Source organism: Aulonocara sp. 'chitande type north' Nkhata Bay, linkage group LG2, assembly GCF_057382095.1.
Source record: "Aulonocara sp. 'chitande type north' Nkhata Bay isolate Kocher_YH1m ecotype deep benthic linkage group LG2, A_spYH_male_GT1.1, whole genome shotgun sequence".
Lineage (NCBI taxonomy): Eukaryota > Metazoa > Chordata > Actinopteri > Cichliformes > Cichlidae > Aulonocara > Aulonocara sp. 'chitande type north' Nkhata Bay.
In genome coordinates this window covers 25,903,741-25,921,318 of record NC_141345.1, presented here as the reverse complement: position 1 = coordinate 25,921,318, position 17,578 = coordinate 25,903,741, and the positions used below count along the sequence as shown (strand labels likewise).

At 40.5% G+C, this 17,578-nt stretch overlaps 1 protein-coding gene across 2 annotated transcripts; it reads left to right on the top strand.

Moving 5' to 3' along the window:
* Positions 1-1,952: 1,952 nt before the first annotated feature.
* On the top strand, positions 1,953-6,622 carry LOC147337968 (arylsulfatase I-like). Of its 2 annotated transcripts, none has more exons than XM_086313093.1 (4): positions 1,953-2,266; positions 2,929-5,358; positions 6,306-6,396; positions 6,483-6,622. In XM_086313093.1, exons 1-2 carry the CDS (start codon positions 1,953-1,955, stop codon positions 4,325-4,327), a joined length of 1,713 nt encoding a protein of 570 aa, XP_086169219.1. In that variant the 3' UTR covers positions 4,328-5,358; positions 6,306-6,396; positions 6,483-6,622. The 2 variants fall into 2 exon arrangements, with proteins under 2 accessions (XP_086169219.1, XP_086169214.1); XM_086313088.1 differs by having other exon boundaries at positions 6,252-6,396.
* The last annotated feature ends 10,956 nt before the right edge of the window (positions 6,623-17,578 follow it).

Genomic DNA, 17,578 nt, shown 5'->3' with positions numbered 1-17,578 from the left:
GGGTCTCTGGGGACGTGGCTCTGTTAATATTTGTGGATGTGATAGACGTGAGTGTTCGTATACGTGTTGTTTGCATTGTGGTCTTGGATGTGAGCAGAGTTGTTGTCAGCCTGGCGAGCTGCCGCAGTTACAGCTCTGAGCGGCAGAAAACAGATGAGTCACATCTCATAAGTGTGGCTGCCCAAAGACCAGGAAACTCTCTTTCCTCTAATTTTTTGCATACTTTTGAGGAAAAGCAGTAATATCACAATCATGATATGTAATGTATTCCCTCTAGAACAGCACGAGAATAAACATGATCGTATAAAACTTCAGGTCCCTTTTCCTCCCTCTTTCTCTGTTTGTTCTGTCATAAAGTCTAAAGCTCCGCTCTAAAGATGCCTTTCCTGCTTCAAGACAAACATGCCCATCAACCTCAGCTTTATACTCTTTTGGGGGGCGGGGTCATTCTTCCTTTTGCACCCCACGACCTCCATGCCCACAAACCTCAATATCAACACTTGCAAGGTGTGATGTTTTACATCTCACTATGTTGACCAACTCCTCGCTTCAGTATATCAGTTTATTTTTGTCTGCTAGCCACATTTGACGTTGGTGACCATGAAGTATTCATTATATTCAAGATTTAAAGCAAAAGAAATATTAACCACCAGCCTTATTTTTCAAATTTGATTCCCTGTAAAATCGCCCTGTTTCCCAGAATTGCATTGTTGCCATTTTTGCCAATGAAGGACCTCAAGAAGGAGTGCAATGTTCAGTGGAAACTGTGCAGTGTTTCGCAAGGAGACGGCCCTGAAGGGAACAGCGTCAATCACTTTGTGCTTTTAGCTCTGCTATGAAATGAAGCCTGATCCTAGCTTCAACAGCACCAGAGCTCAAAAACACTTGTGATTCACAGTGACAGGCAAATACCCAATGTATGTTAGATTAATTATTTTCTACTTTTTATAGTCTGATTTTTAGCTGTTCTCTACAGCTATTCCACTGTTCCCAGTCAAAGTGAACCTGTATCATGATGGTGATCTACAGTGCAGATACTGTGGAGAAATACCTCCAGGAGCTGTGGGTGAGGCTGTGCAGTCCTGCTGCTTTCTGTTGACCCACTGGATGATTTGTAAAGTGCTTCCATGACGCCCAGCTGGAGATGTTATCAGAGTCAGAGAAGTCTGTTCTGTCTCTCTCGTAGGGTCTGCAGTGCGCAGAAACAGCAGGAAAAATAAGAGTGTTTGTGAGTGCAGTACAGAGTAGAGTGGAGACCTGTGTCTGTAGGGCCCCACAGCCACCCTGAGACTCAAATCTCCCCCACACATGGTGTTTTTTTTCTGTAGACCCTCTGTCAACTGTGTTTTAACCAGGTCAGATGGGGAGATATTGCTCTTGCTTTCTAAGGTTTTCTGAAGTTTATAGGGTGGCATATTGAAATGATGATCATGATGGAGCACAAATGAAGAGGAGAGTCTATGATGCAATTATTTTGAGTACTAAGTATGTTTTTAAAGCTATTTTTTACAGTCAAAGACCAACAAAGCTACATTAATATCTAGAATAATGCAGCACAATGTCCAAATTCAGCAGAAGTATCACTAATGTGAGATGTAAACTCTCCATTAACACCTGGATGTAGTAGAAATACTGTATTTTCTTTGGCAGTGGGGTCAGTAGGGGCTGATATTATTTCAGTGAGGCAGCAAGGCAACTGGGCGGGGTTAACAGGAACACTTGGAAAAGTGGAATGCTTTCAAAGGTGGCAGAAAGTGTTTGGATATTCAGCGAGGCTGGAGGTGTAGCTTTTCTTAGTTTTAGGTTGCTTAACTGCCATTCAAGTGTACAAGGGGTTACTTGCAACACCTTATGAGGGGATTTTTTTTAACCCTGAGTCTCACTGCATTGTTATTTAGCGCCAGCTTACTAAATACAAGCAAGCTTAAGTAATTTAAAGCGTCACAGGAACCATGGCAACGACAGCTCTCACCGGTTTCTCCATGATGAGCCTGCTGAGCCTCGGGTACCTGACCTGGGATCTGATGAGCCCTAACCAGGTGGAAAACGATCCAGAAAAACCTTTTATTGGCAGATTTCCTGTCCCTCAACCCCCTCATATTATTTTCATTATGACAGATGACCAGGGGTTCAATGACATTGGCTATCATAGCTCAGACATCAGGACACCGGTGCTGGATAAACTGGCTGCGGATGGCGTGAAGCTGGAGAATTATTACATCCAGCCCATCTGCACCCCATCCAGAAGTCAATTCATCACTGGCAGGTAAAGTGTCCTGTGACTGGACTGCTCCTTATTTAAAATAAATGCTTTGTATTCCTAGAATTAGACCATACTGATGTTTAACATAGATGTAACTGCTGCCTGATGAATTAAACTACTGGATTTTAAAGCAGCTTCCTGTTTTGTGAGCTTGTATTTGAATGCATGGGGACAGTGGAACCAAGACCACTCTTCTAGAGATAATGGCAAATCTAGAAAGTGTACAGCTTTTATGTTTCAAAGCTATCAATCAGGTCCAAACATGTGATTTCCGACTATATATTTCCAATTAAAGAAAAAGGATGTAAAAGATGTGCTTGCTATTACACAGCCTTCTGTCTGTGTTTTGACTGGCATACAAATATAAACAGACACAAATCTGGAGTGTATCTTCATGCCAATCACCATAACCTGTTTGAGAAAAACAGGGCAGTCTCCTTCTCCCTGTTCTATTTTTCTAAACCTCTTTACAACCCCTCTTATTCACATTTCTGTTTAACCTGTTGGATGTGATTGGATGATATGGATTAAGGCTGTCTTGATATCAGATTTCCCTCCTTTATTATTGCGCCCAAAAGATATGCAACCTCAAAAACGAATCTTATCCCTAAATGCAAACAATATATTTTTCCTTTTAAATATTTTCTTAATCTTAAATTCTGCAGGTACCAAATCCACACTGGTCTTCAGCACTCCATCATCCGACCTCGCCAGCCTAACTGCCTGCCTTTTGACCAGGTCACGCTCCCTCAGAGGCTACAGGAACTCGGCTACTCCACCCACATGGTAGGGAAGTGGCACTTGGGGTTCTATAAGAAGGAGTGCTTACCCACTCGCCGTGGCTTTGACACATACTTTGGATCCTTAACGGGGAGTGTTAACTACTACACCTATGATGGCTGTGATGGCTCTGGGCTGTGTGGCTTTGATCTCCATGAGGGGGAGTCAGTTGCCTGGGGTCAGAGTGGAAAATACTCCACGCATCTGTACACAAGGAGAGTACGCAAGATCCTGGCAACCCATGATCCTCAATCCCAACCGCTGTTCATCTTCCTCTCCTTCCAAGCTGTTCACACACCCTTACAATATCCAGATGAGTACATCTACCCCTACCTTGGGCTGGAAAATGTGGCACGCAGGAAGTATGCTGCTATGGTGTCAGCTGTAGATGAAGCGGTTCGTAATATAACATACGCTCTCCGCAAGTATGGATACTATCAGAACAGTGTCATCATTTTCTCTACAGACAATGGAGGTCAGCCCTTGTCTGGTGGAAGTAACTGGCCTCTTAGAGGACGTAAAGGAACCTACTGGGAAGGTGGCATCCGGGGTCTGGGATTCGTCCACAGCCCTCTGTTAAGGAAAAAGAGGAGGGTGAGCAAATCACTGGTGCACATTACTGATTGGTATCCCACATTAGTGGGATTAGCAGGTGGTGATGAGTCCCTCACTGAGGGGGTTGATGGGTATAATGTGTGGGAGGCCATCAGTGAAGGAAAAGAATCACCTAGGCTGGAAATCCTGCACAACATCGACCCTCTGTATAACCATGCACACACTGGCTCCCTGCAGAAAGGATATGGCATTTGGAATACAGCCATTCAGGCCTCCATACGAGCTGGAGATTGGAAACTTCTGACAGGAAACCCTGGTTATGGAGACTGGATTCCACCACAAATACTTCCAGGTTTCCCCAGTAGCTGGTGGAAGCAGGAGCGTCACACACGTCCTCGAAAAACAGTGTGGCTTTTTAACATCTCCGGGGACCCCTATGAACGTTATGACCTTTCTGAGCAGAGACCGGATGTTGTGAAGCAGCTGCTTGCCAGACTGGTGTACTACAATCGCACTGCAGTGCCTGTGAGGTACCCATCAGAGGATCCGCGGGCTGACCCCTATCTGAATGGAGGTGCCTGGGTCCCTTGGGTAGGAGATGAGGAGGAGGACAACTGGGGCAGTTTTTTCCAGAAAAAAAGCATGGATTGGAAGAAGAAGCTAAAGCTATCCAAAAGCAGGTCATTTTTCGGGAAACTAAAAACTCGGATCATGTCTAACATAGTATAGGAGAACACAACCAAAAGAAAATCACTGGTTTAATGAAGAGGTGCTACTTTAGTTGAGAGAACATCTGAAGATGTGTTCTCACTCATGGGCCAGGTTTCTGCAAGATCGAGCTGTAGCTGCAGGTGCATGTTCGATTTCTGTAAGAATAACCGATTGGTGATGTTTTCATTATTAATTTGTTTGTATCTCAATTACAAGTGTTTGTTTTGCAAAAGTGAACATTATAAGCTTCAAAAACACATGAGCGAATTCCATTTTACAGGTGCTAGTGTGTTTACTGTTGCACAGGTAAGGGTTGTTTTACAAACTCAAAATCTGTGTACTTGACAAGAATGACAAGGTGGAATCATCAGAAGCTTTCTAGCTTTGATTAATGTAAATGATGACTACCTCTGTGGCAATGTGACATTAATTGTAGACATTATTTCCTTCATTAAATTAGCCTCTGGATTATTGTATTTACATATTTTCTACCGGAAGAATATTCTTTGTTTCTGTACACATCAGATTCTTTTTGTGCTGTTCTGTACTTTTTATAGCAGCTACCTGTTCCACTGAATATTAGAAGAGGGCTTCCTTCTTCATTTGTCACAGCTATTCACGATGAGCTTGAACGATTGCAAGGACTTTAGCAAAAACCAGTACAAAGCAACATAGCAATATGTTTTAAAAAACAGGCTTGTTTGCCTCATTGTGCCAGAATAAAAAGTGATGAGATGCCCAGCCGGGCACATATATGCTGGTGGACATGCATGTACAGACATAGCTGTTTCTTCTATTTTTAGAGCAGGGTAGGAGGAAGCATGCAAAACAAAAGTCAAAGTAGCTTCAGTGTGTTTAAAAGCCCCGTACTATTCGCACAGGTTTACTGCACCCCTATAAGAGTGGTAGCTTCCATCTCTGCTGTAATACAGGAACTACCGATGTAGGTTCTTTTTTTTTTTCACACAGATGGGTTTTCTCAGTTCCAGTTGAGTGATTATATGTGTGTTACTGCCTTAGCCTGTCCTGTTGTGTGCGTCCATTAAAATGTAAGTAAGCAATGTACATTCTTCTTTTCTAATGATCATTTTTATTCTTCTTATTCTGTTCTCCATCACTCCTCTTGCTTACTAACCTTAATTAAGAGTAAGTGAAGAATTGTAAAGCTTGCTTCCACCTGTGCAGAGCTGCAATGTTTAATGTTACTATGTTCATAGTGACTATTTGATATTTACTTTTTAAAGTTTATTGTGCTATTACAAACTTATTCACATATAAATCTGCATCATTTGAATTTGTTTTCTTTACCCAAATACTTGTGAGTCAAAAAATCATGATTTTTCATATTGAATTCAGCCTCCTTTGTTGGATAAGAGGATTCTGTGTTTTAATATTATCTAGAGAACATTGCCTCACAGTTTCATATTGTGGCAAAGCTTTGCATCCTTTTCATGTGGTGCTTTTAACCAGGTTGTCTGCATTTTATTAGTTCTATATCTTTCATTTCTCTTCCTTTTTGGAAAGCAAACTTATGCAAACCTACAAACAGAAAAAGACATCTCTCCTGCACACCCTGTAAAGACTGTTAAACAATAAAGTTCTCCTCACAGAAGCTTCTGGACTATCGGTGACTTAATTTGTCACTTTAGTTTTGGTTTGCTCTTTCTCACACTATCTGTGGTAACCAACGTACCACGTGTGGCTGACTGTTCTGAAAGTGTGACTGCAGTTCCCAGTGTTGTTTAGATTCAAGTTTTCACATGCAATTACAACAGAGAGGAGAACATGTTTGTTCATATGTGGTAAATATTTCTTAAGATCAGTTCAGTACAGCAGCCTGTCTCAGTTCTCTTTGTGTTGGCAAGCAAAGTGAATCACTTTATTTCCTGCCCCTGTGAAAATACCCTGCCTATATCGTCTCCCATTTACTGTTTCCTGTCAGTTAGGGCTGAGGTTCACAGCAGATTTACACCCGGATGTGTCCAAAATTTTCTAGATTCATTTTAAAACATTAAAACCACAGCGTGGGTGAATGAAAAGCATGGAGCAGTTTCTTATTCTTGCGCTATTGGCAGTGGGAACTCATGGTAAGATCATTCTCACAAAGAAGCCAAACATACATTTGTAGTGTGAATAATTTCAACTCATGTTCTTTTGAATGCATCTTTTCCAGCTCTGGTTACGGTTGATGAGACTACTTGTGACCTCAGGACGAACACATGTCCGTGCTCTCCTCTTCTTCAAGGAACTGTGTATATCCAAGTGATGACTGATGCTAATGGCCGTGAAGTGAAGTGTTTGAAGGTCATCAATAATATAATTGCGTTTAATCAGATGAAAGAAAAAATAACGATAGACAAGGAATTTCACAATAGACTACAGTTTATAATCGAGAACGGGACAATCAAGATCACAAACCTGAGGAGGAATGATTCAGGTCGATACAGCATTGAGGTCTTTAAGTCAGATGGAATTCAAGAGAAAACTATTCATTTCACCCTGGATGTTAAAGACAGTGGCAAAGTTGAAGGCAAGGGACTCTGGAACCTGGAAGGTAACTTACTCATAATTTTATAGTTTTGATATTATTATAAAGTTAATCAGAAATGTAAGCATGTGAGAATAGAACTGCAAAACACAGTACACATCACTTGTGCAACTAATTATAGAAGATGAAATAAAGAAAATGCAGAGACATGAAAATGTATCATGTTTAAAGTTTTCGATTTCTTGAGGAGAATGAACAGAATATTTGTTGATACAACATCTTTGTATCTGTTGGTATTTTCAGTTATTTCAGCCACACAAGGGCAGCTGTTCATATTCACGATTTATTTATCTTTTTATGGCACACTAAAACTTTCCACTTGGTCACTGATTATTATTAGCTGCACTATATGTGCACATTAAGCTGTGAAATGGATGTGTTGTAGTAGGTGTGGTTCTATGACAGGAAACAGGTGGTTTAACAGAAATTGTCAGTGTGGTTTTTCTTCAGTGTCTAACACTATACCTCTGGTGTGGTTTAGTGGGAGTTAGCAAATAATCACAGTCAGAGCAATAAACTTTAACTACATAACACTTTTCTTAACTAAGTGTTTCACAGAACAAATGAAAAGGAATAAAAGATAAGAACAAATGTGAATCTGGAACTGTCAAGAAGTAAAGATCTTGGAAGAAACATAACCTCGGGTTCTTGATACATGTATCAAGATCAATTAATGAAGTATTCAGCCATGATCCAAACTGCATAATGGTAGCTAAGAAAAATGTCTAGGATTCATTATGTTTTTATATCTGTAATCTGATACCTCAGCCTCATAACAAACTGACTTGTTTCATGTTGGGATCTTCTATGTTGCAAATACAGTGACATTTACGTTGAACACTTAAATAAATTTCTAATTGTTATCACTGTGATCTTCCCTCAGCAGACAAGTGTCTTTACCTGGTCATAGCCTGTTGTGTACTGGCATTTCTCCTGATAGCAGTGTCATGCTGTTTTGCGTGTAGAGAAATTAACCATCGTAAACAAGGTAACATGCTGTCTAATGATCAACAATGCTCAATAAGCAACTGCATCATTCACTGAATAACATAATTGGATGGGGAAGTTAAAAAGTGTTTGTTCTGCTGTATCTTTTCTATATTTTTACAGGTTCACGTGCTCCTGTACTTTAAGCAACAAGATGACTGAGCTCACCTCTTCAATAATCAATACTGGACACTGAACTAAAGATTCCTAAAAATTGGGGAAAAAAAAGATCAAACTACAAAAAAAGAAATCAGGAGGTGACTGTGATATTTTCATTTTATACTTGTACATACTGAAAAAGACTTGTTGGGGTTTTGTCTGTAAGGGTTTTTGTATGGTCTTTACTGTACAATATATTGCACATTGAAGCAACTGTAATTGTGATTTGGTGCAATAAATAAATAAAATAGAATGGAAATTGATCCAAAAAATGTATGTAGATGATTAAAATGTTCATTTCTAAAGCCTGTCTGAAGCCTGATTATGCAACACTAAAGTAAAATAAATAAATAAATAAATCAAAATTTCAATGTAATTTTTTTATGTATAGCATTAGCTAGAAATATAATAAAAGGTATATTAAACCTTTTGATTTCTTAAAGTTTTTTTTAAATTTGTCATTTAACTCATATGTTTCTTTCACTGAATAAAAATGTGATAAAAAATTAATAGTTTAAAAGCTAAAACTGTTATAACTGACAGGACTGTATGTGACTGTAGGCAAATGGGGCAGGATAAAATCAAAAGAAATAACAGATCAAAATGAGATTTTGTGGAAGATGCTGCAGGCATGCCTGTGGTTTGTATGTTGACATGTTTCACTTCCTTCAAACTGTAGTAACTGTTTACAATGAAAATCACTCCTTGTACGGTGAAACTTAACATGCAATCTCAGAACACGGAACTGCAGAAAATATGTCAAAAATCTGAAGTGCTGAGATTCCAGTTTTTTGATTGCTGCAACACTTCATGTCAGCACAGTGGCCTTTAAATAAAGTAAATAAAAGAATGAAGAGAAAATTTTTCAAATTTCAACTAATATTTTTCAAATTACATGTGATGTCTTTTTGAGTTCATTCACTTATCTACAACTGATTGCTAACAGGAAAGTAGACAGGAAAAAACAAGCTGCAGATGGGTTTAAGGTGATGAGTGGTTTAAGGTGTGTCCTTCGCACTTCTTTGAAACATGCAACAGATACTGTATCAAGTATAATCACTGCATATATTTTGAGGTCATGCTTTGTGTTGTGTTATTTGGCTTAGAGAATGACTATTCTATGCTATCAAAAACAAAATGTCTTATAAATACAACTGTCATGTAACTGTGTGAAGCAGCCAGAGTTGAGAACCCAAATGTAGACTCACAGGCAAAACTAAACTGAAATGTAGCTTTTTTGCTGAATTACCAAATATGCTAACCAAGGAACTCATGAGGAAACTAAACTGAGATATATTAAGCAGATGGCACACACACAGACGTGGAGGATAAGAGAAATCACGACAAGAAACAGAAGGAAATGCAGACAATTTATACAAAGGAAATAAGTGCAGAGGGGAAACACCTGGGAAACAGGGCTGGACATGATCTAACTGGCGAGACAGCAAACAACTGAACGTGATGGACACAGGACACGTGACTATCAAAACAAAACAGGAAGACACGAGAAACCCACACTGAGACCCAGACTGACTAAAAACAGGGAGCAGAGGGAGGAGACAGAGACAAGACTAAGGAAACAGATAAATACAAAGGGCACGACTAACTCTCAGAGGAGACACAGGAACGAGTCAAAGGTACAAAAGGAACCTAAAAAAAAAGAAACTAGAAATACAAATAAACTCAATAAAGGAACTAAACTGTACAAAACGAACTTAAATCGTCTTCCTTATGCAAGGAAAGACTCATGAAACTAGAATAAACTCAAATCGCTGGGCCAACGACTCAGGATCATGACAACAAACTCACTATAATTATTACTTGCAGCTGAATTTGAATTAATTATGACGTCAAGTGAAAGCTTTCTGTGGCTCAACTGGAACTGGTGCCAGTGGATAACAAATGTCAGCGAACATTTCAAATACAGTGCACAACTAACAATAAAAATTCAGTAATACCTTATTACGTAATACGATTATGACTGATTCGGTATACATATGGGTAGGTGTGAGGTTTCCCTCTATTGGTTTTTAGAGGCGTTGCATTTAAAATTGTACTTGTATAACCCTCCACCTACCAAAAAGTAGAACAACAAAACCAAAAACCGAGCAGGAAAAGGTCAACGTTTTTTTAAACTTAACCACAACACATTTTCCACCAGCTGCTGTTTAAATTGTGTCACAGCAAAGAGCCTGTACTTTTCAGCTCTGCTTGTATGAATTGATACATTTGATATAGTGGACCTTAAAATAATAATTTATGTCTTGAGCAATGCTTTGGCATCCGAGCGCTGCTCTAAATCGGTTCCATATCTGACAAACTGGTCCTCTTCTATAAGGCCCTGAGGCTGAAACTTGGCTTTCACATAATGATCAGATCAGATCAGAAACTTTATTGTCATTGTCATGAGAACAACGAAATTAAGAATGGTCCCCGATCATTGCATCATCCCTAGCAATATCAAAATATAAATAAAACAATAAAATTCAATAAATAAAATAGATAGAATACTTAAAATACTAATAAGATATAACAGTAAAACATTCACATACATTCCCACACACATGCTTCAGACCGTGCATAGATTAACACAAGAGTGGTGTGATGGACATTTTTTTGTAGTATTCAGATGTGTTATTGCAGTTGGATAACAGCTGTGTTTGAGTCTATTAGTCCTTGCTCTGATTGCCCTGTACCGTCTGCCTGAGGGCAACAGTTCGAACAGGGAGTGGCCAGGATGTGAGGTGTCTTTTATGATGTTTTGGGCCTTTTTAAAACAGTGGGCGTTGTGTAGAACTTCCAGTGTGGGGAGAGGGCAGCCAGTGATCTTTTGGGCGGTGTTAATGATCCCTTGGAGTGCTTTCCTCTGAGCCCCTGTGCAGCTAGTGTACCAGATGCATATGCAGTAAGTTAGAACACTCTCAATGGTGGCTCTGTAGAAGGACACCAGCAGTCTCTGTGTGATGTTATTCCTCCTGAGAATTCTCAGGAAGTACAGTCTCTGTTGGGCCTTTTTCAGCAGCTCGGAGGTGTTCACACTGCAGGAAAGGTTCTCCTCTATATTGACTCCCAGGAAGCGGAAGCTTGCCATCCTTTCTACACAGTCCCCATTTATGAATAGTGGTTGGATCTCTGCCTTTTTCCTTCTGAAGTCTATTATGAGTTCTTTGGTTTTTGAAGTGTTGAGGAGGAGGTTATTGGCCTTACACCATGACGTCAGCTGCTCCACCTCGTCTCTGTACGTAGACTCGTCTCCCTTGGAAATGAGCCCCACCACTGTGGTGTCATCTGCAAATTTCACAAAGATGTTGCTGTGGTGGCGAGGAGTGCAGTCGTGTGTGTAGAGAGAGTAGAGCAGTGGACTGAGCACACAGCCCTGGGGTGAGCCAGTGCTGAGACTCAGGGCTGAGGATGTGTGATGGCCAACTCTGACTCTCTGTCTACGGCCCGAGAGGAAGCTATTGATCCACATGCAGGTGCTGTATGGAAGCCCCAGGTCTTGTAGCTTGGCCACCAGTTTGTGTGGAAGGATGGTGTTAAAAGCTGAGCAGTAATCCACGAAGAGCATCCGCACATAGCTACCATGCTCTTCCAGGTGAGTTAATGCAGCATGGAGTGCTGTGGCTACAGCGTCTTCCGTGGATCGGTTTGCTCTGTAGGCAAACTGGTGTGGATCTAGGCTGCGGGGCAGGGCTGCTGTGATGTGTCTGCGGACCAGCTTCTCAAAGCATTTCATTACCACTGGGGTGAGTGCCACCGGTCTGTAGTCATTCAGGCCGGTGATGTGGGGCTTCTTAGGCAAGGGGACTATGGTGGAGGACTTCAGGCAGAGTGGGACAGTCGCCTGTGCGAGGGATTTGTTGAAAATCCTGGTGAAGATCCCAGCCAGCTGTCCTGCACAATCCCTCAATATTCGACCTGGCACACCATCAGGACCCGCCGCCTTCCTCGGGTTAACAGCCTGCAGCATGCGCCTCACCTCGTGCTCTTCCAGGGTGAGGGTGGTGCTGCTATGGGTGGCGTGTTGCTGCTGTGGCTCCAATACCTCCGGTACCCTGGTCTCAAAGCGGGCAAAGAAGATATTCAGCTCCTCTGCCAGCTCCAGGTCACCGTCCGCAGCTCCGAGATTGATCTTATAGTTGGTTAGGTGCTGGATGCCTTGCCACACCTGCCGGCTGGTATTACTCTTCAAATGGTCCTCGATCCTCCTCCTATAGTCCCCCTTTGCCTCTCTGATGCCTCTCTTCAGGTTGGATCGGGCTGTGGTGTAGTAATCCCTGTTGCCAGACCTGAACGCAATGTTCCTCTCCTTCAGCAGCTGCCTGACCTCCCGGGTCATCCAGGGCTTTTGGTTGGGATAAGCCCGGATCCGTTTGACTGCTGTAACAGTGTCTATGCAGTGTTTTATATAGCAGAGGACACCGTCTGTGAACATTTCCAAGTCCTGATGTTCAAAGATATCCCAGTTAGTCCTGTCAAAACAGTCCTGCAGCTGCTGAGAGGCACCCTCTGGCCATATGGTAATATTCTTTGTGATGGTAAGAGCAGTTTTCTTGAGGGGGGCATATGCAGGGATTAGAAACAGTGACAAGTGGTCAGACTGACCCAGATGTGGCAAAGGTCTGGCCCTGTAGCCCATTTTGATGTTGGAATAAACTTTGTCCAGAATCTTGTCACCCCTAGTGGCACACTTGACGTGCTGGTGGAATTTGGGGATTGCTCTTTTTAAGTCTGCGTGATTGAAGTCCCCTGCTACGATATGTACAGCGTCAGGGTAAGTGCTCTGTTTATTATTGATGTTTGTATGCAGGAGTGCGATCGCAGAGTTAGCATTAGCATCTGGTGGTATGTAAACAGCTGTTATTATGACAACGGTGAACTCCCTAGGTAGGTAGATGGGCCTGCATTTAACAGTCAGATATTCAATGTCACCCTTAAAGCTGAAATCCTGGTTTTTAATGCCATTAACCATCAGCTTAGACCCCCCAAAAGAACCTCGGTATAATATTTAATTCCTCTCAAAAATTCGACTTGGAGATTCAACTTTTCATCAAAGCTCACTTCTTTAGAACATTATCAACATTTGTATCACATCCTGGATTACAGTTCTTATTTACTGTTGTGTATCTCCATTTTCCTAATTAGATTTCAAATAAACAATAAGTAAGACTAGAGACCTCGACTATGATAAGAAAATATAAATAAAATCCTAACCTGAAGAATACAAACTAAGAATTCTAAATCCTGGGTCCAATACTGTCCAATGTCCAGTTCTTGTTAATTCAAAGACGAAGCAAAGAGACAACTGCTTTTTTCACCATCAGAGAAAGAAGTGTGATGCACATAATAATGCTACTCTTGGTCAAAGTTTTTACACATCCTCCTCAGAAGTTGATCGCTAACAGGATGCTGTTGGAAGCTGTTGCTGACTGTGTTAACACACTAAATGATGACAAAGATCAATTTTCTTAAGCTGCTACTACTACTTAAGCTACAACAGCAATGACCACTCAGCTTTATCACAATCAGATACGTGACTATTGCATTTGATATTGCATAAAGAAGACATGATTTCTGGTTTACTTAGCAATTGTTGATAATTTTGCTAGTTGTACTGTCATCATCTTGTTAAAAAAACAAGAGTTAAAAATTCCTCAGTTTTATTCACAGATCTTTTTTGTACAGTTTTTGGTAAACTTACATATTAGATAAAAATGTATCATTTATTCCTTTGTTTTCTAAAAGTTGAACTGAGCTAGATGTCATTTTATAATTATTTTACTACATTGTTACTACATTTCAAATTTTTTTTTACACCTACACTTTAACAGTGTGTTTGTAATGTGCATGTAATGTGTATGTCTGCTTCTACTAAGGAAGCAGACAATCTGGCAGATTTGCTCAAGCTCAAGTGGGACCTTAAATGCAGGTTGTAAATGAGGCTGATGAGAAACAGGTGGTCAGGCTGAGGCGTGGAGAGGAGCCTCTGCTCAGCTTCTCCTGGACTCAGGGAGTGTTAAAGACTCCAAACAACAACAACAACAACCCTGTGCAGAAATATGACTTCAGGCTGGGTTGAAGATTTAAGGTGGTTATACAACTTAAATGTATGCACTGATGTTAGAATGTTGCAATCTCTATTTTGCTTTTTATGCTGCCTTTATTTCCAGTTTTCCCAGCAAATATTAAAGAATTTAGAAGTGCTTTTCACACACTTCTGTAGGTCAAAAAAATAAAATGTGATGAATATAAATATTTTATTCATGCCAATATTTTAGAAGCATCTTATTGGAAACTCTAAAAATACAAAAAACAAAACCATCTGAACAAAACTAAGGGAAGTAGGTGAAGGCCACTTCACTTTTTTAACTATCAAGTTAAAACTGGTCCTTATTTTTACACTAGTTTTGTGTTTGCTGCTGCCATGAATACAAACAGTAATGATTTAAAGCCTTTAACTAAATTAAGATAAGATAAGATGACCTTTATTATTTGTTTTGTTACAGCACAAAGTGGACAGTGCAAAGTTAGATAGCAAAAATTTGAAAAACACTGGAATAGGATAAGAATAAGAAAAAGATACCGTACACAAATGTACACAATAGAATAGAATAAAATAAAATATTATACTGTATACAATAGAATAAAATAGAATACAAATACTATATACAACTGAGTAGAAAATAGCAACGTTGTCAGAAAAAGAGTACTGCACTTAGTGTTGTTGCACATTTGTGGATGTGTGTGTTTGGTCAGTTGCGAAGTTTTGTGAGAGCCTGACAGCAGAGGGGAGGAAAGACCTTCGAAATCTCTCCGTCCCACACCGTGGGTGCCGCAGCCTGCCACTGAAGGAGCTGCTTAGTGCTGTCAGAGACTCCTGCATAGGGTTGCAGATGCTGTTCAACAGTGATGACAGCTTAGCCACCATTCTCCTGTCATTCACCACCTCCTCTGGGTCCAGAGGGCATCCAAGAACAGAGCTGACCCTCCGGATCAGCTGTTCAGTCTCTTCCTGTCCTCAGCAGAGATGCTTCTGCCCCAGCAGACCACACCAAAAAAGATGGCCAAGGCCACCACAGAGTCATAGAAGGTCTGCAGGAGTGGGCCCTTCACTCCAAAAGACCTGAGTCTCCGCAGCAGGTACAGCCTGCTCTGCCCTTTCCTGTAGAGGGCGTCTGAATTATGAGTCCAGTCCAGTTTATTGTTCAGGTAAACACCAAGGTAGCTGTCCACAGCCTCAATATCCATAACTTGACTGTTTAATGGTTGCAGTGGAGGATGTTTGTGTGTGCTGAAGTCTACCACCAGCTCCTTGGTTTTAAATGCAAGAGCTTGAATTTATATATTTCCTTTTTTTTTTAAATCAAAAACCTTTCAGGTAATTCTCCTTGTATGCGTTGTCACATGCTCTGGTGTTTTGATCACGCACTGTTTTGTTAATGAAAGCTGAGACGTGAACAAGATTCATCATCAGTATGAAGAGATGTAAAGTTTCCCTCTACTGGTTTACGGAGGTATTACTGTTGCTTGTACATAAATGAAATTGTGTCTAAAAAGGACATGCACATATTTGAATACAATAATGCTTGCAGGAGCAAACACAACAACAAACCAAAGTATATTTGTGAACTCAGAATTTGCCCATTAAAACTACTTAAATAGGAGCAGGCTGATTTGTGAAGGCTGAGAAGTTGCCCTGCCACCTTGAATCCAGTGGCTGAGATGGATATTGCCTAATCACCTTTATGCATGTGCAGGCAAATTTTAATTAGTGCCTGCACCTTCAAACATAACATATGAAGGATCATACCTTTATGTTTTATCATCTGAGAATGGGTCCCTTTCACTAAAGAAGTGAAAACATGACTGACTTATCATTAGATGTGCCATCCTCCAAACTCAAGATAGCTGACATTAAGTCAGCTAAACAATAACCTCTGGTTATAAGCCAACATTTTGCCACCTGATTTCTCACATCGTATGAAAGTCTATTTGCCAAGTGTCAATCAGAGGCAGACATTTGAAACACCTGGGGCTTAGCCCTAATGGGTAGTATGATTGTGTGGGATTTTTTTTTTTTTTTGGGGGGGGGGGTGTATAAATGACTGAAAGAGTAATTGGCTCTGCTTTTTATTTTGCCATTTGTTGATTCACTTGAAGAGCGAGTAATGTAATATGGGTCAAGTGATCATTTTGATATCAATTTTTCGTGATTCACCGTCATATTTACATTATTTGTACAGTACGAATGATTTGCTTTGGTACCTGGTCAAACTTCAGTTCTCCTCTGTCTGCCTGGCTCCGTTTCTCCAACAGGCAGCAGCTCCCCCCGCCCCCTCGCTTAGTGTCTGAGCTCGGATCATACCAATATTAGGGGGGATTTACGCACAGTCATAAATTCCCACAGTGCGCACTATGTGTAGTTTTTTGCTTTATACAGTTGTCAGCCAGGCATCTAACTATGAAAAAATTACACTCCAAAAGACCCCGGGCTTCTGAACAAACAACCCGGGCTTAAGCCCAGTAAGCCACTCCCATGCTCCGCCACTGGTGTCAATGTTAGATCGACTTCAAGGAAAGTTTCTCTAACACCGGCTAACAGCACTTAACAGAGGCTAACAACTACCTGTAGCAAAAACAGCAGCAGTGTTGGGTGAAGTAACTGAACCAGAGGAAATCAAATGAGAGGAGGCTCATATGAGAAATTTAGCTTAGCTTCAGAAAAGTGTGAAACAGCAGCACTGTCTGAATGTACTTCATCACCCTGTATGTCCACTTCTGCAATTAAGAAGATATGAATCTACTTCCTTTCCCACTTTGAAGCTCTGAATGACAAAGCATCAAATCATCAGTTTCACAAACAAAACCTCCTGAACAGTTTTTAAACTGATACATGGCTTAAAACTGTGACGAGTCTCAAAATAATGGCAGTACATTTCAGTCTTTGAAATGTCACATACAAATGAGTCAGAACAAGAGAGCTGACACATAGTTAACATGTGATGCACCCAGATCCCAAACTAATGACAGAATATTATCATTGTTATTATTATTCTCTTTATGGAAAACATTACAAGCAATTGTCAAGGAGTTAATACAACACAGGTTTGTATGGTACTTTTTATACATATACAAAAATATTTTCTTGCTAAAGGTTTCTTGATCTTTTCATCATATTTCAGCTAAATTTGTTAGCTAACTTGCTAGCTTTAACATAACAATGAAAAACAAAATAGCTCTGTGCAAAGGTAAAAAAATCCATCCAAGTCTGGGAAGTCTAGTCTAGTCTACTCCAGTCTGTGTGCTTTCCTGTCTGCAATGGAAAATATGTTATGATGTTATCTTGCTTCTCTGCAGAGAAGACCAGGAAGTAATGTATGCTGATGTTAGGTTCATGAACCCGGTAGATGAAGGAGGAGAAGAAGTGTTACATAACCAAGCCAAGTTTTCACAGTTATCTCATTACACCAAACTGACATGATGATGACCGAATCATAACTATTTCTAATGCCAAGAGTATGCAAAGCAGTAATTGTTTACTACATAATTCCATATGTGTTCATTGATAGTTTTGA